Raw genomic sequence first — 22,464 nt, 5'->3', positions numbered from 1 at the left:
ATATTTAGACGATTCAGTAAATTCAATCCAAATTTCTGTTCTGGATCTCGTTTCAAGTAAAATAATCAAATTTCCGAACCCGAGCTACATAACTAAGGCATTCGAATGGAATTTTGTATTAAACTTTTGTGTTCCTGGATCGATTAAAATCAAAAATAGCACCAATTATTTAATAAACTAAACTACTTTATTTATATTCTTTTGAAACTGATAATTATTTGAAAAATAGATGTTATTTAAGTATTATTAAACGGAAAAAATCATCATAAAGCATTTACTTTGTAAACGGAATACATAATTTGAAGGGAATAAAGCATTATTTAAGTAAGAAACAGAGGAAATAAAAGCAAATCGTGACGTATAAAAAGGAAATTTCTTTGTTTTAATTACTAAGGTCTTTTATAAATGCTGGAAGGTTTGTGGCACATCTGGATTGACTTCATTTAGCATTTGAAGTCACCAACCTACTCTCCTTTTTGTTAAGATGACTGGAAACAGCGAAAAAACATCGGAATCTGACTAGAATCTTCCTGGGATCGAACCCGGATCGTTAGGGTCGGTTGGCCGACACTCTAACCAATTTAGAGTTCGAAAGCACCAAATAACTCACTTGAATATAATATTGAGGGAAAGCCTTGATTTTTCCCTAGAAGACCCCAAAACCCTCCCCTGACTAGACACCTGACCCTTCCAACCCCTCCTCTCTTTCCAGAACAACCTTACTTCACCTACAACTCCACCATTCACATATCACTTAACAAAATATCCATCATTGCACATATACAGCAACAATCTATTACTTTTAAATAACTTATTAAAGTCAAACAGACACTTAATTTTATCAAAATCACTTTGTGTAATTTTCAGGATTTTCAACTCATCAGCACAATTATTATATACAATATTTCTTAGTATATCTTCTGACACAACTCCACATCCCAATTCCAGATGCTTTAACTTTAATTTCTTAATTATAATATCAACAATTTCATTCGATACATTGCAGTAATCGCGCTTTATAATCAGCTTTTCAATCGAATTCACATTGCTTACAATATTCTTCCATCCGAAGAACTTTACATCATAATCAATGTAATCGAGAATTAAGGTTTTAAGTTTAACATCGAGACATGAGAGATTTGAGAAATTTGAATCGATGGTACGTGATGTGAAACCGGGAATGGAGAGTTGTACGAGATTTGAAAAGGTCGATAAAATATGAAATAAATATTTATCGCTTATTGGCATGTCACCAACTAACTTTAATGTCTCAACATTTGGAAAGATTTTAATAAAATTTATAAAAATTGGAAGATTCTCAAATGCAAAATTCCCATAAATTGTCAATTTTCTAACCGAACGATTTGTAAAACTATGACTGTGAAAAAACGACAGCTCATTTATATCCACGTGCACTTCCTTTATCGGATTTGAAAACATTTGTCGATAAACAAAAATTACATCAAGTGACGATGGAATCGGTGTGTTGATAATTTTAATTGTATCTAAATTCTGTTGATTTTTAATCATTTTAAGCATGACTTTCATGTGTTCTCTAGACAGCTGGCAGTTGATCAGCTCTAAATGTCTCAATTGACATTGAAGGAAATTCTCATAATTGAAAATATTACAATTTTTTGACGTCACATTCTCAAGTGTCAACGACTTCACGTAAGCTTGTTGAGTCATCATCTCGCAGAAATCTAAGCAATTTGTCATATTTCGACTATCACATTTAAGTCTTATCTTTCGTAATTGAATGTCGTAGTTGTTTGTAAATAGCGCGAACATTTTCTCATCGGAATCTACGCAGTTTATTTCGCGTAACTCAAACATCGATAGTTTTGGAATTTGAACGATTGAATTGAGGAATTCATTTTCAGGTTTTAAGAACGTAACATTTATCACAGACAGGCTCTTGAGATTGTACAAATACCTTAATACAATTCTCATTTGATCAATTGTTTCAAATCCATAGTTATGTATTTCCAATTCCCGAACTGTATCACAAAATTTCTTAAATATCACCAAATACTTCATAATTTTGTCTCGTTTTAATTTAACAATAATCTTTGTGGCTCGACGTGTCGATTCCAACATGGGTTCAATAGACCTTTCATTGTCATCATAGAATTCATCCTCATCAATAATAAGTATCGGCAAATTACTCATCAACCTTGGCGAACTTTCAATGATACTTTTTGTATATTTATCCACTAACATCATGGTCATCAATTCATCACAATTGAGATATGTGAATATTTCCTCTTGAATTTCATTTGGCAAACTCTTAATTCCCATTTTTCAGACGCGAAATATCAGCTGTTAATCGGTGACAATTTGAAATCATACTGCGGAAAGGAAAAAAATGAGTTAGTCGTTATCTTTCAATTAGATAAAAAAGTTCGTGTACAAACAAAATAAGTTGAGAGAGGTTTATTCGGACTTTATGATGTCATGCAAATTGTGTCATAAACTTGAAATTGTTTTCCGATGGAATTCCTATCCGGGAAGGAATTTGCTACAGTAGACAGACCTCCACAGAGAATTTGTACAAATTAGATGACAGAGCCAGCAACAGATTCAGATGGAAAGCCTTCTGTTGTAACCTAAGCTCCATATGGTTGAAGACAGACCCCCACGATGAATTTACAGCTATCGTATCTTTCTAATTCTAACAACATCATTCATGAATCGTTCTTACATCTCATGTTGCCTAATTCTTGGTTTTCATCATTAAACTGCTACACTTAAGAAGCCGAAGTATCTAAACTCCTAAAAATCACTTAAGCATGCCAAATTTATAAGAACATTCTTATCTAATTCTAAATTTTTAGTCCATTGGCTCACACCACGGACGTAATTTTCATAATTTTTTTTAAAATTTTATTCTCTTTATTTTGTTCTTAATACGCGACAATAAGCGACAATACTATCAATACAATAAATCTTGATAAATTTAATATTAATTAAAAATTGGGACAAAATAAAAATATAAACAAAGACTTGTTGTATAAACAGGTTGGGGCATGTCGAATAGACAAAAAAATACACTCCTAAAAATTCATCAATTGTAAAAATTAAACTTAATTAAACAACGCAATAATTTACAAGATGAGAACCGAAGAAGTTTAATGACTTAAGTACGTGAAAATCGAGAGGCACAAAGGAGTGTGCTAATTAATAAAGAATGAAATGAAAGAGTATTTGGATAACAGACATAGAGTTCACTTTTGGTTCCGACAAAAATGTTGACTAAATTTTCATTGCTTAATGTGTGACTATGTTTAAGCAGTTCCAATGCCAATCGCTACACCAGCAGCAAATGAGAGCATAAAAATGTGAAGTTCATTCAATTTTGGTCCATTCTCATCACCAATCAATTTCGAGTACCATTTTCTTGCTGACTTGCCTTTCTTCTTCAATAAGCTCTCAGCCTGATCCAGTTTACGATCAAGATATCTATCGGCCTGCAAAAATACAAAAGTTTTCGTTAATTAAATGACAATTTTCTGTAGGATCAGCTGAAAGGAAATTCCCAATTGAATAAAATCATATTCTAATTCCTGATATTTTTCGATAACATAATTAAATCTAAAAAAGAAAATTTATTCTTTCGTTCTTTAAGGTCTATTCACACATAATAATCGTAAATGAAGAAGAAATGCCGTTCGCGTAAATAATAAAAGTAAATTTTGAATCGTTAAGCTAGCTCACTTCACTAGAATGAGATCCCTATCAAAAATCCTCCGACGAATGATGTTGCTGCATAGGAATTATCTTTCATAAAAGATTTGATCTGAAATTGGACATGATTATAATTTACATGACTTTTCAGATCGAATCTAGTAAATGATTACTGGACATCCAGAATCATAGCATTTAACTGCTAATATATTACCTTATCAGCCCATGAAGGTCCTTCTCCTGTTATTGCCTCTTCAGCCTTATCTGCCAATTTATTAGCCTTACTCGTAATTTTATTCCAGTCGATTGTGATGTATCCTTCATTTGCAGCTAATTGGAGTAGAATTATTGATCCACCGACACTTACAGCAACAATTTTTCCGACTTTCATTGTTAAAAATCCAGTTACCCTGAAATTGATGTCATATGATTAACAACCTTGAATGCAAATTTCCCTTTTATGGACTAAAAAATTTGAGGTCAATGCTTACCAGCCTGTTGAAGTGCCAATAAAGATCTGTTTTGCTGTTGATTTCTTGCTTAAATCTCCAACGAAACGTTCCAAGAACCCTTTAGCTTCATTTCCTATGTTACTCATCTCTTTATTTATTTCGTTTTTAAGGTTTTTGTTGTTACTGACCCTGAAAAAGTATAGGTACTAATGAAAATAACAAAGTTATGCATGTATAGAATAAAATAGTCAAATGATGATGAAAATTTTCATTAGAAAAATCATCGGGCGTCAACACAAGCCAAGATATTGCATAATTCTCATGCGCTTCAATCAGTGACTAATGATAATTAAATTCACTTTGATTTTGTCATCTTTATTTCTTGTTTGATAAAAATAGAAGCAAATAATAAGAATGCAATTTTTCATGGAATACGCAAAAATCAAGAAAATTTTAATTTCACAATTTTCTTGTGTAATCCATGTTTATCCATTCTACCTTCATGTTATTAATGTTGGACTTACATTTGAGATTATATTGTGACCCTTAATTTAATAGATAGCTTCGATTAACACAGTAATTTTAATAAAACTTCATAAATTGAAATAAAATACTTTCTTATTCGACCGTTTCTTTGTTGTTGTTTTTTGAATCGCAGTAATCGTCCCCTTGAAAAAAATTCAAATATTTAAAAACCGTTAAAATAAATTTTTCTTTAATTAATCTTTTTATTCGTTTTCTTTAGGTTCAGGAACAGTGTCATGAATCCATTTTAAGTATGGTGCATTGCCATTTTCAATAGGTGTTGAGATTACTTCTGCAACATCATATTCATGGTTTTCTCTAATAAATTTCGATAAATCATCAACTCGATTACTTTTAGTCTTGACCATCAACAAAAGTTCACTGTCTTCCTGTATCTTATTCTCCCAAGTATATACGGATGTCAATCCAGGAATTATGTTAACACATGCTGCTAAATTATTACTAACAATCCCATGAGCAAGTTTCTTAGCTAATTCCATATTTGGAACAGTAATAAAGCAAGCGGATGCCGAATTTTTCTGATAAGTATTGAAGTCATTAGTTTTATCATATTTGGCAATACAGATTAATTATACCTGATAAACGAATGTATCACTCATGTTCCTACAATAGTACCTCAAATTTGCAAGCAATAAAAACACACTCAATCGCATAATAATTTTACGTGGTACAAAAAATGATCGTCGCCGACGATGTAAACAACTTCAGTGAGTAAACAGTCGTTCGAAGATTCTCAAACATTTTTGCAGGATGATTATCAGTGATGTGGACATTCATGCTTTGAAATCATATCCTAAAATTGATCAACTGGATCTTTTTGACAATTCATAGAATTCTCAACAATTGCTGGATGTCACTCAACAAATCCAGCCCTTTGATGCCTGCAGAAATACATCAAAGCAAGCTGATATTCTTAGAACCCACATAACACGCCAATATATTCATAATTTTATTATTCAATCCAAACAGTACCTGCATTAAGCTTCACTTTCTCTTTTTCTTATAGATATGCCAAATGAATCATCACGGCTGAATAAATGAAGAAGATGAAGGTACAATTAAATGGCCATGACATTTTACTATACTGAAATATGCTTAGCAAGCAGCAAGTCAAATTGCAAAATTGTATACAGCTGATATGTCAATTATGTACGCTTTTAGGTCATTAATGCAAATTGGAGTCAAAAGTTACTGCGTTCTAGCTTCAAAGATTATTCTCGGTAGTGATGTGGCGAGTATCTGCAAATAATGAGTACAACTGATTGCATTTTTCATAGTTTTTATTAACATATAACAAAAAATATTAGCTGTATGGTGTATACAGATATTTCTATGCATGCTTATTTCCGATAAAAGTAAAAACTTTATGATGATTAAATGTTCAGTTCCAAAATATTGACTTAATCTGTTCTATAATTGATTATAGAGAATAATTCATGGTAAGGACACGCTCTCTTCTATTGTCTGGTCTGCACATGCTGAAGGCCTCATAATATCACAAACGATTAAAACTATACGAAAAATATAATATCATCCTAATATGCTGCTCGACCTTTGTTGAATTTTTGTTGTATTGTTGGCACTTTGTGACTCATCATATATTTGAATGATTGGATCGTCCTCGGACGAAATAATATCTGATTCCGATTCATACTTTTTTAATGGTAAATGCATATCATCGTTCCTGTATCTGATTCTAACTTTTTCAAGTATACTTTTTCCACGTCTTTTCTTTCCAGTTGACTTTCCTGCTGATGTCCGTAATTGATGATGACCCAGGAAATGCTTCTTGTTTGTCATCAGGAAATTGTCAGTAATCCAAAATATAAGAACATTAACGAAAAATGGAATGATAAGCATAACAATAATAACTTCCACTTTTGGATTCTTAAATGGAGATAATATTGCCATCTTGACTGAATTCCACATATCCATTTGAATGATTAAAGTAGTAAGTATTTTAACGATCATCATTAACAGAACATAAATCCATGTCTGATATATCCAACTCTTTGGTACATCTGAAATATTAATTTTCTAAATGTCAGTTCCAATGCCATTATAAATAATTAAATTTTCACTTACTGTACTCTCCAAATTCAATAGCTGGCCAATGCTTTACTTTAGCTAAGTAAATTGAAACTCTTATTCCTACATAAATTATAAATAAGCCTATGGTTGAATCTAACAGAAAATTGATTATGTACCTGTATCAATGAATAAATAAATTAAGTATATAATGTCAGTGGATTTATCAAAAATTCTATTAACTTACCATGTACATGGATCTCCATGATATAATGGCGATAGATAGACATTAGTCATGTGAATAACAATTGCTCCTATTCCTTGCTTACTTGTGTCATACCACCAAATGTTCCAAGGTCTCCGCCTGTATTTTGGTTCACAATATCTTTTGGCTGTAATGAACAAGTCGTACCCAAGACATTAGAAAAATTTCTACAGCTTAGATCATTAAATTGATTTGGCAATTATTAAGTATGCAATTTTTCAATACAAAAAGACCAGTCTAAATTGCATGCAAAACGTAGTAAAACAAAACAAAGACGTAATCCCATTAATAGCCATAAATAAATTTCATAAGACCTTACCAATTAAACAGCTGAACGCAACTCCAGCCAAAATAATTTGTAATATCCATCCAAAGAAGTCTGTTAAGGCATCCTTTTGGCAATGTAATGGCTGAAATTCCTGTAACTCAATAAGTGGCCGTTCACTAATTCCTTCACTTGTTGTTTCCATCAAAATTTGATTAAGTGACGAAGTCATAATTTATTTATTTTTTTGCATCTATTTCATCTTATTCTACTCAACTATTTCACTAACTAACTAAACGATAGTATGAATTGATTGTTGTAGCACCAGAATAAATTTAATTGAACTAAGAAATACGATAGAAAAATAAAGAAATCAAAAAATAAGGAATTAATGGAACAAAAAATTATTTTTTACTGATAATGAGCTGTTGACTTGATTGAGGGGAAGACTCTGTGTGGTGAATAAAAATTCAAATTTAAAAACCGTTAAAATAATTATCATTGAATTTTACAGTTTCCTTTCGAAGGATATCCTCCAAACTTCCAATGCAACTTAATAATTCCTTAATTAACCAGATTAAAGCTTAAAATTCAAGATGTACGAAAAAAATTTGTAATTTTTGGTGAATTTCAATAATTTACTTGTATTCACGCACACAATGACACAAATATAAAGTAAAGCAACATTTCACCACAATGTTGTGCACAATTCATTCAATTATTAGCACCGACGAAGTAAAGACGTTTTCGTGTATCGTTCTCTCGAGTACAATATCGTGCGTTAAGAGTCATACATAAGAATTATTCGTGTTGATTTTCATGTGTAAGAAAAGGAGAAAAATATCCTAGATAAAGTGGCAATATTCAAGTTTGTGCATGGTAGAAGGATAAAGGATCCTTGAGTTGTTTCCTGTTGATAGTGAAGAATAAAATATATACAAATATATATATAGCGAGTCGTCGAACAATTGAAAGCAATTTATATACTTGGTTCTTTCTTTTCTTATTCTCATACACCTTTTACTCGCTTGAAGGCATCAATTGCATGTTCTTCATACATTCTATAATGATAAAATAAGTGTCAATATAAAAAGAAGCAAGAAGGGTCCATTGAATTGTGGAAGTGATTAAGTGACAAATTGCATGTATATAAGTGAAATACCAAAAAGGAACTCTGTCCATTTAATTTATTCTAAATATATTATATGAAGACAAAATTCAGTAGGATCTTCTACGGTAAACAGCAAATTACCTTTCTAGACATTAGCATTTGCATATAAAACAAGTTTCATCATCAACTTGGCTGCTTTGATTCTCTTCTTAGATTCATAGGTATGAAATTAATTTTTCTTTTCTTTCTACTATTCAATTTTTTGATGACTTCTGGGTATCTGTGGGACTCGACAAAAGAATCCGGAAATATAACGGTTCAAAATAATTTGAAATTTATGCTGAATGATCTTCGAAATTTATTTTCTCAATTTTTGAAGTGAATAGCTTGAAATTCTCACATTTAGTCATTTAAATGTGAGCAATAACTGAATATTCATCGGAATACTGGGATTTCAGATGACTTTAGGGTTGTTATATAGCTTAATTTTATGATTTATCATTTCATTGTTTACATAAACAAATGAAATTTTGAAAATTAATTTTTGAATTTTTGAAAACCGTTAAATTTTAATAAATAAATTTGCAAGTCAATTTTCTAATTTAATTCTATTTATGACTCAACAAAAGATCAGAATATAAAACAGTTCATTAATATACAATAATCTCGTCGTGGCCCATCTATTTTGAACACGAGAAATAATAAACAGACACGAATATGATACTTAAATTCCATTTATGCAAAATGATCTGTCATCAAAAATGCTAAAACGGTTGTATGGCCAGCGAGAAGAGAAACATTATAATTTTCATCTCTTTTTTTCTGAATGAATGAATGAATCAAACAATAATCTGTGGAATGAATAGCATTTCAATTTCAATTTCTTTTCTTCCTCTTATAACTTTCGACAAAATATCATAAAAATATTTGAAAAAAAGAAGGAAATTAAACAAAAAATCGCATAGCTTACTATTGGACACAATGCGAACAGCAAAAAATGATTAGAAATTGATTGCGAGATGTCCAATTACATACTATATATTGCAATAATTCACAAAACATTTTATTTTTGCCTTTTTGCGCCAAACTTGCTGTTGTCTAATTTGCCATATTCACATCATATGGATTGAAATTGTATTAATTAGACACAATTTGTAGACGATAAATGTGCGTTCAACTACGCAATGAGTATGTGTGTTGATTTTATGAGATGAATAATTAACTATTAAGTTTTTCAAATTATAGAGTATTTCTCCATCCACAGTACTTTCGCTTGTGTGTGCAACGAGCCAAGGCCACAGTTATTGCATGATGTTCTCATAATAAAAAAAAGCACAAAAAAAAATTGATGATATAAATGATTCATCGGCATTCTGAGAGTTACGATATCAATTTAATTGTATGAAAAAATATGGATGTATATAGCAGATATGTTCTGTTATATAGAGCAGCAGTCAATGTCCATAGGTCAAGGATACAATTCGGTTTAATACATATGTAGAAGATAAGCTGCAGGTTATGTGGCGTGACATGTATATCCTATGTTATACCAACTTTCTAATTGAAACAGAATCGAAACTATCTGAAAATCTATCAGACCCAAATTATCTTATTCATGGCTCATTTCGTTCTATACGCGCCCTTTTTGTTAGCTTGTTACTTTGATGTTTAAGGATAAAATTCAATCATTTTGTCTCAATCGTCCGTTATTTATAAATTTGAATATGGTCAAACATTTTCAATTCAAATTCTAAAATTCCGTTACATTTTCAAATCATAAATTACCGTTAAAAACAATAAGTTTACACACATCAATCTAGAACGATTCTGCTAACGTAAATGCGTTTTCCATCTTCTTATTGCGGATACATTCTCATTCACTTCCTTCCTATGTACAAGAACATGATAGAGGGAATTTAAAAATTCATCATAAAACGAAGAGAAAAACGCAGCAAGAAGAAAAAGTGGAATGAACATACATGTAAAATAATAAGGAGCATATGACAGCTGTTTGCTGTTTCCTAACCGCTCACTTTACTAGATTCTTACATACTTCTTTTGTGTACACACTCGAATAGTTGTATTTGTGCGGCAATTGTTTGTTGATTGTCTTCTTCTTTATTTCCCAAAATTTACTTCCAAAAACTTCCCATCTTTTAGCATTCTTAATTAACATTTCATGAATTTATTTTGTTTAAGCAACTCAAATTTATTCATATACATTCGTCTCTCGTCTCGAAATTCTCATTTCTTTTGACCTTTTTAGCACTGTGGAAGTGAAAAAATTCTTGTAAATTCCTTTAAGTCATTAGCATTATCGTAGATAATTACGTGGGTGATCTAAATAAGCGTATTTGTGCAATACACAACAAACATACTTCAAAGCTGAAGAAGACAGACCTTGATCCGTATTTGGAATTTTACAGCTAAACATTTTTTTAAATGTTTTCTTTTTCGTTCCTTACGAGATATTTATAAGATGCGGGTTTATCGTATTTACGATGTAAATATTTTTGTGGATGGTTTCTGAAACTTTACACGTCAATGTCATAAACCATATAAGTTGAACTGTCTTTTATCATAACATATAAGCAGGTTCTTATCGGTATCAATTTATTTACTCACAAAATGACAAAATATTTATTAACAAGAAAGCGGTAATGTCAAAGGAATTTTGGATATTGATATGTATTAGTGAGACTTGATGTACAAGGTGCATTCATTTAATAGTTCATGAGTCATTAGAATCGAGAATTAATGGATATTTCCCGTTAAAATGTAATTGAAGATGAAATCTAGTCTCAATTATCTTTGAAGAACTGTAAATTGAATATTGTATGTCAATGATTCTTATTTTGGCACGAAGAATCTTCTATTCTTATTTAGGTAGAGTATGTATGGCATAAATAGATTGAGATTAGCGTCAATTTAGACTTCCATTATTGAGTTTTTGTATTTTTCTATCAAAAGTTAGTCTTATTTACATTTTCCAAACCTAATTTGAAGTTTATTCAATTTGTATCCACCTAAGTTGGCTGCTTACTATCAAATCTTCAAAAAGATCACCCAAGATTTAACAATAAATTCACAAATTTAGATAAATAACAATAAATATTCTATTACCACATCATAGGTCACAATATATCCCACGTAATCTGAACCGCTGAAAATTGTGCATACATATACAGCACATTCGACATTCAATCCGATTTATTGACGACTTTAAAATTAATTTTCAGATCCATGACAAAACAACAAATTTGGCGTGACATAAAATTTGATATTCTCGCTCAATTACTCCCTATTTGATGTCTGAAATTGCGTAGATACTTTCTTTGAGCAATAAGCATTTGCATGAATTGAATCAGGAGATATTCAGAACGAAATAATGTGGCATTTTCAGCATAATAAGGTTTTGATTAATTTCTTTGAGGTTAATTTTCCGTGGAATCTGAATAGCTCACTAATTAACGATTATTTCATCATTTAAGCACTAATTAAAATTCTTGAGAATTGATTTCACCACAGCAAATATTATCCACATTTCAAACTTTGTTCCACATAGGTGTTTCCATAAAAAACACAGTCTGCGTATCTCTTGTTTAAAAGAAAAAACGCTTCACATGTGTGCAAATATTTTTTTGATAACTTAAACAACAGAACATCAATTCCATGATAAAACTTTATATCATTTCACTTGAAATATGAAGCTATATAAAGTTGATAAGAATAAAATTGTTATTTTAAAATTATTTTCTGTTTGAACAAGGACTTTATCATCGCAGTAATCTAAAGTTTGCCATTTTTTAAATTAAATTTGCTTCTTGCTTTCACTTGGATTTAATGGAATATTTTTGGATGGACGTTAAAGATCCAGTCATGCAAAATTCTAATAAATCACCCAATTTTTCTGAATCGATAAAATTACTACTAATATTGACTTGTTTTGATATTATTAAACACTTTAATGGACTTAAGTACAATAACAGATGTCAATTACTTCTATTAAAACCATTTCCCAATATCAAAAGGCTGTGAAATGCTCAAAAATAGTAAAAATTTCAATACAAATGTAATTTGAAAAATGTAAACAAACAAATTGAAAAAGTGCGGGAAATTTCAAATTTCTGAGAATTAACGTCCATTTCATTGTTCCACATATCAAGGACATAATAAATAATAAAGAAATCTCCAGACTCCATGTCCTAAAAAGCAAATTGACACCATGTGATCTAAATTGAACCCAAAATTCAGACTATTGAAGCTTTTGACACAGAAAAAAGACATCTTGTAAAGTGAGGCATATCCACCCATTCACGTGTCGTATAATATTGCCGATGATCTTTAAATTATGCGTATTAAACCGAATGTTTATAAATATATTCGAATATATTCGCATATGAACAAAATATTCGAATATATTCGAATGCATATTGAAGCTTATTCAAAAAAATTCCGTTGTATTTGATTTATTCAAAGAGTCATTTCTTATCGTTTTTGTGAAGTATGTAATTTCATACAAAAGTTGATCAATCTTGCTTATTTTTGGCAAAAAATGATAAAATCTTAGTTAGTGTTAAAACATGTATCTATGACTCGGAATAATGTTCTTATGAAAGAATGATGATGCATTAATGCAATTTTATTGAGAATTTCTAATTTTTTGCCTGAAATATGCAAAAAAGGATTTTTGATCAACTTTTGTATGAAATACATACTGCACAAATGTGAGTAGAAATCTCTTTGAAATGCAACGGAATTTTTTTGAATATTGCGAATATGCATTCGAAACCGAATATTTGTATTCGATATTCGAATACGATTCTGCCCAAATATCTAAATATTTTTACATGCTACTGACAATGTGACGAAAATGAAGGAAGATGTCAACATAATGGCAGTTGATTGATTGAAAATGAGAATTCTTCACATCATCGTATCTATAGAGCAATATCAAACTCGTCAGCTCTACATTTCAATATATTCATATCACAAAAAAAAAATGTTATTACATTCATTATTTTCTCTGTTATCAGAAAATGCACCTTAATGTGTATTGAAAATTCACAACTCAAGTGCCTCGAGATTGGGTTTTTCCTCTCTTCTTTTTTATCAATTGAAATTTACATGAATGTTTTGTAGGAAAAGAAGAGAAATCAATTCCTCTACATGAAAATGTGACAGAAGTGCTCAGACTGTTTCATCGGAATCAATAGACAGTGACTTTCTTGAGGCCAAATCATGACTTGATCTCGTACAAGCAGTACAAAGCATCTAAACTTCCGAAAAAGGACTAATTTGGATTTGACTGGATTCGAACCCACGACATGCGGATAACCAAACCCGATTTGATCCAAGCATCTTACTTATTTGACTAAATTGAACATGAATCTTGTTTCTTCGAATCTAACTAGCCCAACTATACAAAGGTTAGTCTACCTAACACCCTTTAAGTCCAGCAATATAGATTGGATCCGATCAAACCTCAAGACTTGAGTCCTAAACTACTGGGTGGGTTGATACTGCATCTGTGAGTTAAACTGGATCACTGTGAGTCACTTCAGCTTACAAATCTACTATACCATAAGACACCAAAGCTTCAGAACCACTGACGCATGTAAATCAAGACCTGGCATGAACTCATAAATTCAATTGTTGATTTCCTAACAAATTTCTTATCAGAATGACGTAAATTTTTATTAAATCACATCACATCCTCTTTTCCAAGAATAAATTACAATTAAGGGTATTTTTAGGCTGCTTTGTTAAGCACTAATTCCTTTAAAATTAAATTCAATTAATTTTTTACCATGATTTTTTCATGTTTAATGTTTGTGCTATGTAGCATAAAGAGGAAATGAGAGAAAAAGGCTTAATTAAATTTCCCTGTAAAACACAGTCCAAAAGCAGTGAAAAAGAAAATTAAAGGAAATAAAGATACAGTTTCAATTTACGTATTAATTTTATGGAAATTTTTTTCCTTGTAAATTATACTATGTAGCTGTAATTTTGATGAATAATGCTGAATATTATTCACTTATGCACAATAAATGTTTCATTTCTGATTGTGATGTTTGGATAACTATATTACTTTACATACAGTATGACGTAGTTGTTCATTGTATGATATGAATCAAGCTCATTTAAAGATCCCCACGCTTATTTACCAATTTTTAATTAAGATGATGCAATTCCAGTTGGGAATTTTGTCAATAAACTTGAAAATTAAAATTTTGATGTTCATTAAACGATCCGCAAGTGCATTTGAGTGATGTAGACATTCCTTTAGTCTGCCGACCTATAAAATTATTACTGGAGATTTCGGGTACGAAGTGAATCACTGGTCAAGTACGTGATTTACTTAATGTTATGCTAAGTATTCTATATCAGACCATTTAGACTCAAGAGTCAGGTGTCCTAATAATTCTGTACCATGAAAGCATACCTTTTGCCTGTTAGGGGTGGATATGCTACTCAATTACTCCTTACCACTTGTCTTCCTGTCAAGAAAGTTCTTCCTTAACTCTGAATGTTCATGACTAGTCAATAACTCAAGAAAATTCACGTTTCAAAACATTCAAATCACAGCAATCTAAATTTGGCGCCAAAAAATCTACCTAAACCTTCCATAACTGAAAAACTCAAATCTGACAAGCTCATTATAAAAACTGTCTATTATAGAATCTCCTTCTGGTACCAAAAACCATAAATTTGATTATGAACTCTAAATCAGAATGGCAATCAATTATTATGGAAAATGTATTGCTGGCTTACATAATAAAAAAATGTTATCTCTAAAATGATAATAATTCATGGGGGATGTGGAGGTACATACATATATTATTTTGTTATCGATTTAAATGGAACTACGTTGAATGAGTTAAGTAATCATTACATTATGTACATATTTAATATGTATTTTATAAAGTTGCCATATTTATCTTGTCATCCTCAATGAATCAAGCTGTGTTATCCAAAACTGCTTATTCAGTACATGCGAATGACTACTATTGTCATAAATCATGTGCATTGTGCTTGAAAGTTAATCTTTATCTATGTTAAAATGTAAAGGAAAGGAAAGTTTTTAAAATCCATGGATGAGAAAACGTTTTAATGAGTTTGAAACCTGAGAATTAATTAAAATAGAAGGCGTTTATTTAAGGGTTGCTACAATCGTCTCCGTCATTCGCTTAATGAAAAATTTAAATCGCAATTCCAAGATGATCAACATTGTTGAAAAATTAACATGTCTATTTATTCCGGAGAGAAAAACATTCAGGAATTTTGTAAATCAGAAATTCTTAAAAGGTCATATTTCATTTCTTATTTATCTGAATGTTCCATAAGCATTGTATCGTATGTATATGACTTTATGCGTCATCCCACATTCCATTTTGCATTACTTAATCTTCATTTCTTCGATCGAGAAAAAGGTTTTAAACTCTTTATTTTTAGTGTGTTCTCACTTTGAGAATCTTTTCTCCTCAAATGGGGATCGTCCGTAAATGACGTCAATTCGGTTTTCTTACTCAGACTCATGATCCTGCTCCAAAATGTTCATATTAGCTATTCCAAAGGAATCTAGAAGTGAGGATGAACTCTAAAACGAATGTTGACGTCATTTACGTACAAACCCCGAAATATTTTTTGATGGCTAAAAATTTCTTGCGAAAAAGAAAAGAAAAATTGTTTAAACAATGAAAATTGTTGTTATGCTTAAAAATGTGTTTGTTGCTGCTTCCCATGGTATTTAAAACGTTAGCATTTTTTGTCGAAAGAATCGCGAATTTTTTGTTTTAAAAATAGAAAAATAATTGATTTTCAATATTTCCTTGATTTGTTTTAGCCTTTAAAACTGTTTTTTGTATGTTTATATTTTCCAATTTCATCTAAAAAGTCATGAGAAATGAGTTTTACTAATTGCCGTGAGGCCATTGATGCTTGCTTAATTTGGTAGCAAGGATAGCTGATGGAAGAGACTTCCAAACTTTTGTTGATTGATGGGAATTTCCAAAAAGCAATTTTGGAATTACAGCAAAAAATGCAAATTCCTACAAATCATTGTAAATAAGCTGTTCTTAACTCAATTAATTATGATTAATAATGCGATAATTTGCATAATTGTTTTTCTCTTGATACTGCCTGTCTACTAATTTATTTCAATGTCAAATTTCTGAGCTGATGAACCTTCAGTCCTTATGCTTTCTTATTCTAATTAACCCTTAATTGCATTCTTAACACGATTCTCGACACCTCTAGTAACCAACTGATTAGTAATAAAAAAAGCTAATGATTTCCATTTTTACTTCTCTTTGAATGACCTCAACTCATGAAACTATAACAAGTCGTAGCTCTTCGATTGACGTACTTTTTTTAAAATCAATAGAAAAAATGCTATTTTAACAGAATTCTTTACAATTAAAGATTTTGTACAGACGATTTTCTCAAACGAATAAATAAAGTGGTGTAAGAGCGTTGACAAGCTCTTAATTGGAAAATGTGCAGCCACTAATTCTATATTGTTGTGAATTGATTTTTTAATTAATAAACTTCTGTCGTGCTCTACTATTGTGTATATGGAATTTTTTAGGGTGTAGTAAATGGATGTAAATTAAAAATGTAAAAGTTAGATGTCGTGCTATAAAGCTAGCATGAAATGAGACTGAACGAAGCTCGTCAACTTCACATTATTTACCTGATTGAGGCAAGCAACTTTTTTTCTCTAAGTGCCATATATTATTCAGCTAATTGGCAACCTTTAATGATTAATTGACAATGATAAAGATAACATATTTTGATAATTTGGGTAAATAAAGGTTTTGATTGCAAATATAATGATTTTTTGACATTATCGGAATTTTATGTCCAAATTTTGACAATATTTAACTGTTTAATAGCTAATTACTTACTTATTTGTGTCTAATAATTAAATTAAAGTAAATTTTGTGTGTTTTTAGTCTGAATTATGAATTGAAACTGAAAACAATAAGGGGCTGTCAACTATTCATGAATACTACGATTCAAATATATTATAACCGTTAAAAATCTTTTTAGTTACTTGATGTAGCTTCATATTGATTATTATGAATCATAGAAATTAATTAATTATTTATAACAATATTCTTTCTCTTTCCATTTCTTCTTATTTATTTCCCTCACAAAAGCTTTCGACCTTTAAGCATTACTGTCAATTTCTACACATTCTAGAAAAAAAAATAAAAATTTGTCTTAAAATTGTTTTGGTGACGGGTGGAAACAAACATGAATTCGAATTTAATTGACATAGAGACATGGTTAATATTTCAGAAAATATCATCAGATTGTTCAAATTGCTTATGTAAGTCAATAATGTTCAATTGTCTTTTCCTAATTGTTATTTGGTGTTTATTGTTTTGACAAAATTAACTCATATTTTGTAGCACAAATTGTTTATCTTTATACACTCATATTTCAAAATACAGAACCACATGCTTAAAATGAGTTAATTAATGTTACCTGCAATGTTATATAGATTTATGTACTTACTACACTCGATGGCTATTATGTTTCCATTTTATGTACATAGCAGAATAGAACAATATCATTATTATATATTTTTTTTATATTATGAATATAAACTGCACGTGTACGATAAACACGAATGGAAAATTCTGCATTTGGGGTATTTTATTTGTGCTTATAATTTCACTTTGATGAAACATCACGAAACCAAAAACAATCACGATATACATACATTTAAAGCTTCTTTCATTTGCTCATACCTGCTTATAATTTATGCTTCATAGACCCGAGCGACACAAATGAAGAAAGCTCCGTCATAGAACTTTAAAGCAGAGTTGCAAAACTGACACCTGTCACAGGCAAAAACCATACAATTTCTTTACAAAACCATACAAATTATCATCTAATTGTACGGTTTTTGCCTATGGCAGGTGCCTTTTTGCAACTTTGCTTTAAAGGTTCAGCTAAATCATCATTTATTAACACTAAATGGAAGCTGCCTATTTTGGCAGCCAGTTGGACGCCAAACGAAAGTAACTTCCATTTGGTATCAATAAAAGCGCTTTATCGGAACCTTAAAAGCTCCGTGTGTGTTGCTCAGGAAAGAAATAACTTTGAAGCTGCTTATGGGGTTATTTATTCATGTAGAAATATATTCATTTCATAAATTACGCGAAGTTTATTGAAGAAAGCATTAAAAAAATGTAATAATGGTGACGATGCGGGTTGTAATGAATTTTATGAATACTTTCATCAGCTTTTTTTATGTTCTCATAGCTAATAATTCTTCATATTGATCGTTCTTATCATTTTCGTTGAAATAATAATTTATGCATTTCCTTCCTTTATAGAAATTTTTATTGGTTTATAAGCTTGAGGTTCAATTATTGATGTTACTTAATTTTAACCTTGATTGTTGGAAAAACTAATCAAAGATGGCCTTGCGGAAAATATTTTTTTGCAAAGCCTTCATTTTTTATGAGTTAATTTTTTCGTTTCCTTTTCATAAAAAACTTTCGTTCTTTTTTCTTTTGTTATGGCTAATTTATAAGCTGCAGCATTTTTTTCTTTATGTAGAAATACTCACTAGGCATGAAATTACAGTAAGAAGATTTCACTTTTGGAAATCCGCAAAAACACATTACTTTTTATTCGTTAATTAATGAACAGATTATCTTGGAAATTCCGTTGAAGCTTCACTTGGATAAGATATATGTTGCCGACAGGTACGAGTGAAAGATTCTTGATGTTTTGACATTAATCCATCAAATTTATAAAGCAGTGATGGGCTATCATTTCTTTTTCGTGCCTTATCATGTTGGCAAGCCTCGACCGAAACCGTACACGGTATTGTCAACAATTTTTAAGGTTGCCCACCACTGTTGATAAAGAGTTCAATCTCAAATGGGAATTGAATTTAAACACAATAGCAAAAAAGAATCTGAATTTCCAGTTTGCTGATTTTGTATACTGCGACAAGGTTCTTCCTATTGAAAGGACATATCCAGGGTGAAGGTCGAAATCACTTCTTTTCGAGCGAAATTCTCCGAAAACTTTACTCATACTCAAAGCAACCTTTGCATATAATTTCAAAACAACAACAAAGAAACCTTAGTCAAGTTCAAAACAGCAAATAAATAATTTAATAATGCATTATAAAGAAAAATACACCCTGTAAATACCAAGAATTGACTTTTCCATTGCACTAATGAATTATTGAGAATTTTGTAGATTGTTGACTGATAAAATTCCCACTGGGATAGTCAATACATTTGAATACAGCGTACCTATTGAAAATCAAAACATTAAATTCGCAGAAGAAAAAATATTAGCTTTTTTATTGATTCCTCCTACATATTGTCGGTAGAATATTCCATAGATATCTTTATTATTATGTACTTGAATCCACTTTTTCAGTTCCTTTATTTTACAAAGCTTTTAATTTTCTCATTTACGGGATTTTTTCTTTATTTCTTTATTTTTAGTTGTTTACGATCATAATCGTCATCCTTTCCATAAGCGTTTTTCCTGCTTGCCCTGTTTATTTTACCCCACTTCTACTGTCATTATCAGGAGCTTTAAACAAAACATACACAGAAACCATAGAAGCTTCATTAAACGAGAAAAATCATCAGGATCATTTTATTTGTAATAGCTTCACGTTTAAATGTGAAAATTGAAGCTACAGCGTGGGAAAAAAAGAATCATTTCCTTGCAGTCATTATTTCTACCTCTCTCTTCTCACCTCATAAAGACATAAAAAAAAGTTATAGCATCTAGTCATTCCTCTTGCACTTTAATTATAATTTTTTAACATTTGTGGGGAGAAACACAAAATTTGAATAAGAATATAAATCTACAGACTATAAATTTTTGCTAGACAAAAACGATGGTCAACACAGGTAAGAATTTTACTGTCGTAATTAAAGAAATAGATAGCTCTGGGTGTAATCCAATTAACTAACTGTAGCGAATTTGGAATTTTCTTTATTTTATTCTGTAGATTAACGAATTGTTTGCATGAATTTCGTAGATTACTATTTAGTATTGATTTATTGGTCATTTGAAACTTGAATCAAAGCAATAATAGCTTTCAATAACGAGCTGTAATTAAATCATTCATAATGTTCCTCAAATTAATCGATTTTCTAATATTTTGACGCATTATTGTCAATTTTGGCTAATTATAACTTCAATAAAGTATTCTGGATCTTGACTTTTTGAGAGTTTGGATCTTGATCTATTGATTAACTGGGCTGTGTAGCTAAATTTCACAGTATTTAAGTGATAACTCATCAAAATTAATAAAAAAACTAAAATATTCTTACTAATTTCTCAAAAATGAAATTTTAAATTTCAAAAAGTCGTTAAAAATTTCAAAACTCACTAATATCATTAAAAACTTTAAAAAGCGCACTGGTTAATTACTTTTTATGGTATCCTAACTATCATTATCATGTAGAAACAAATCATAATGGGATATAATGATAACACCATAAACATAACACATCCATCACACAAGGCTCGGCACCAAATAGAAAGAAACAAAAAATTATTCTTTATCCAAGTTTCTAGTCTCTTATTTCATTTCAAATTCATTGTATCATGTTTTATTCAAATAAAATATAAATAATTTATTTTCTCACATTCGTTTACCTACATCTAGTCATGACGGATAATGCATTCAAAGCAAAGGACATTGGCCTTAGGGCGCAAAAGAAAATTCTCAGTCGAATGGCATCAAAAAACGTTGCAAAAGTGTTTATAGATGAGACAACGTCCTCACTTCTTGATAATGTATATCGCTTGACAAAGCAACAGTATGGAAGTAAAAAGGATGCAGAGAAACTCGTCAAAAATATTATTAAAATTGTGATAAAAATAGGTGAGTTAAGGGACAGTTAGTGACAGTGCTAAGCAATCCACGATCAGGGATGGATGGACAATAAGGATGCGGAACTGATCGACCACCTTTTGATCAGTTTCACACCCTTCTTAAAGGTGGAATCACTCAGATAACCTCAAAACCCTGTTCGAACCCCGTGTATAACCTCAAAATCCAATCATATCCTAATGAATCCTTTCTTATCATTCCAGCAATTCTCCAAAAGAACAACTGCTTCACCGAGGATGAGACCAAAAAAACCGACACCTTTTACAAGAAATTCCTCAAACTTCAAATGTCAATTATTAGTTTCTTTGAAGTGGATTTCAGTTTCGACCTAAACTACCTGCAAAAACTCATATCAGAGATACATCAACTACTTAAAGATATTGTTAGGAATCATTTAACAGATAAGAGCTTAGCAAGGATCGATGAGATTTTCGATTGTTTTAATGATCCACAATTTCTTGAGTCAATTTTCCGACACGATGGTCCGCATAAAGAAGTGATGGCAAAGATTTGTGAGGATTTAAACAAAATCCTTGAGCAAAACGAATAGACATAAGCTTTTCTTGTACATTATTTACTTTCCTAGCATTAAAGTATAAAGATTAAAAATTTTTTAATTCCTTCTTTTTGTCCTCGTTCGTTTTTAAGTCGGAAATGAATTTTTTTTTGTTCTGTTTTATTTTGTTCCACAATAAATGTGTGATTCTCATATGGGACCTTAGTGGTGATTTTCTAATTTAACATTGAGTCACCATGAAGCTGTAAAACTGACTTTTTATCATTTAAGAGAATCAGAAACTCGGTAGATAATATTCGTCCCTTATTACATGTGATGATTAAACAGTAATAAAAGTTGTATCATTCGATTTTGATGTAATTAAATTGATAACTATAAGAACCATGAAACGGAAAATCCGAGCTTTACAAATGATATCAAATACACATATCCTGTAAATGTAATCAAATTTACAAGAAAACGTATAATATTGATATTGATACTGTATTTTTTTGGGGAAAATAAAACGAATTGAAAAATAAAGTCAGTCTTTTAAGTATAACTAATAAATTATTGGCAGAGGATATCCTCTGTTGTGATTTTTCTTTCAGGTTAATTTCCGTTTTGCGATGTCTGTTTATGAGGAATGTTTTCCGTGGAACTCACTGGATCATACTTAATGTTTCCTGAATACTAGTTCAATTGATTACTTAACAAGT

The 22,464-nt window shown here is 30.6% G+C and overlaps 3 protein-coding genes across 7 annotated transcripts; 1 reads left to right on the top strand and 2 right to left on the bottom strand.

Annotated features, from left to right (window-relative positions):
• Positions 1 to 2,892: 2,892 nt before the first annotated feature.
• Positions 2,893 to 4,800, bottom strand: LOC139098759 (FUN14 domain-containing protein 2). Of its 3 annotated transcripts, none has more exons than XM_070651048.1 (4): positions 4,664 to 4,778; positions 4,179 to 4,345; positions 3,902 to 4,097; positions 2,893 to 3,470 (listed from the first exon to the last, which is right to left on the bottom strand). In XM_070651048.1, exons 2-4 carry the CDS (start codon positions 4,283 to 4,285, stop codon positions 3,288 to 3,290), a joined length of 486 nt encoding a protein of 161 aa, XP_070507149.1. In that variant the 5' UTR covers positions 4,286 to 4,345; positions 4,664 to 4,778; the 3' UTR covers positions 2,893 to 3,287. The 3 variants fall into 3 exon arrangements, with proteins under 3 accessions (XP_070507149.1, XP_070507148.1, XP_070507150.1); XM_070651047.1 differs by having other exon boundaries at positions 2,895 to 3,470; positions 4,179 to 4,328; positions 4,664 to 4,800; XM_070651049.1 differs by lacking the exon at positions 2,893 to 3,470 and adding an exon at positions 3,564 to 3,799 and having other exon boundaries at positions 4,179 to 4,328; positions 4,664 to 4,800.
• A 1,151-nt stretch (positions 4,801 to 5,951) lies between these two features.
• On the bottom strand, positions 5,952 to 7,647 carry LOC139098784 (store-operated calcium entry regulator STIMATE-like). Its single transcript, XM_070651090.1, has 4 exons — positions 7,298 to 7,647; positions 6,961 to 7,105; positions 6,771 to 6,892; positions 5,952 to 6,706 (listed from the first exon to the last, which is right to left on the bottom strand). Exons 1-4 carry the CDS (start codon positions 7,473 to 7,475, stop codon positions 6,216 to 6,218), a joined length of 936 nt encoding a protein of 311 aa, XP_070507191.1. The 5' UTR covers positions 7,476 to 7,647; the 3' UTR covers positions 5,952 to 6,215.
• A 320-nt stretch (positions 7,648 to 7,967) lies between these two features.
• sigmar (Tumor necrosis factor alpha-induced protein 8-like protein sigmar) lies at positions 7,968 to 22,288 on the top strand. 3 transcript variants are annotated; one of them, XM_070651128.1, is made up of 4 exons: positions 7,968 to 8,575; positions 19,841 to 20,257; positions 21,022 to 21,240; positions 21,453 to 22,288. In XM_070651128.1, exons 2-4 carry the CDS (start codon positions 20,245 to 20,247, stop codon positions 21,797 to 21,799), a joined length of 579 nt encoding a protein of 192 aa, XP_070507229.1. In that variant the 5' UTR covers positions 7,968 to 8,575; positions 19,841 to 20,244; the 3' UTR covers positions 21,800 to 22,288. The 3 variants fall into 3 exon arrangements, with proteins under 3 accessions (XP_070507229.1, XP_070507232.1, XP_070507231.1); XM_070651131.1 differs by lacking the exon at positions 19,841 to 20,257; XM_070651130.1 differs by lacking the exon at positions 7,968 to 8,575 and having other exon boundaries at positions 18,736 to 20,257.
• Positions 22,289 to 22,464: the final 176 nt, after the last annotated feature.

Source organism: Chironomus tepperi, unplaced genomic scaffold (genome assembly GCF_022539635.2).
Source record: "Chironomus tepperi strain 1889 unplaced genomic scaffold, CSIRO-AGI_Ctep_v1 contig_453, whole genome shotgun sequence".
Classification (NCBI taxonomy): Eukaryota; Metazoa; Arthropoda; class Insecta; order Diptera; family Chironomidae; genus Chironomus; species Chironomus tepperi.
The sequence above is the reverse complement of the archived record's forward strand: the minus strand, read 5'-3'. Positions and strand labels throughout refer to the sequence as shown.

What these genes read in the sequence shown, in the direction of transcription:
- LOC139098759 (XM_070651047.1), bottom strand. An exon ending in ATTGGCACTTCAACAGGCTG is followed by an intron (nt 4,098 to 4,178) that starts GTAAGCATTGAC and finishes CATCAATTTCAG; the next exon opens with GGTAACTGGATTTTTAACAA. An exon ending in GACCTTCATGGGCTGATAAG is followed by an intron (nt 3,471 to 3,901) that starts GTAATATATTAG and finishes GTATTTTTGCAG; the next exon opens with GCCGATAGATATCTTGATCG.
- LOC139098784 (XM_070651090.1), bottom strand. Translation starts at nt 7,475, where the DNA reads ATGACTTCGTCACTTAATCAAATTTTGATGGAAACAACAAGTGAAGGA. An exon ending in CATGGAGATCCATGTACATG is followed by an intron (nt 6,893 to 6,960) that starts GTAAGTTAATAG and finishes TCATTGATACAG; the next exon opens with GTACATAATCAATTTTCTGT. An exon ending in TATTGAATTTGGAGAGTACA is followed by an intron (nt 6,707 to 6,770) that starts GTAAGTGAAAAT and finishes TTAATATTTCAG; the next exon opens with ATGTACCAAAGAGTTGGATA.
- sigmar (XM_070651128.1), top strand. An exon ending in TAAAATTGTGATAAAAATAG is followed by an intron (nt 21,241 to 21,452) that starts GTGAGTTAAGGG and finishes TTATCATTCCAG; the next exon opens with CAATTCTCCAAAAGAACAAC.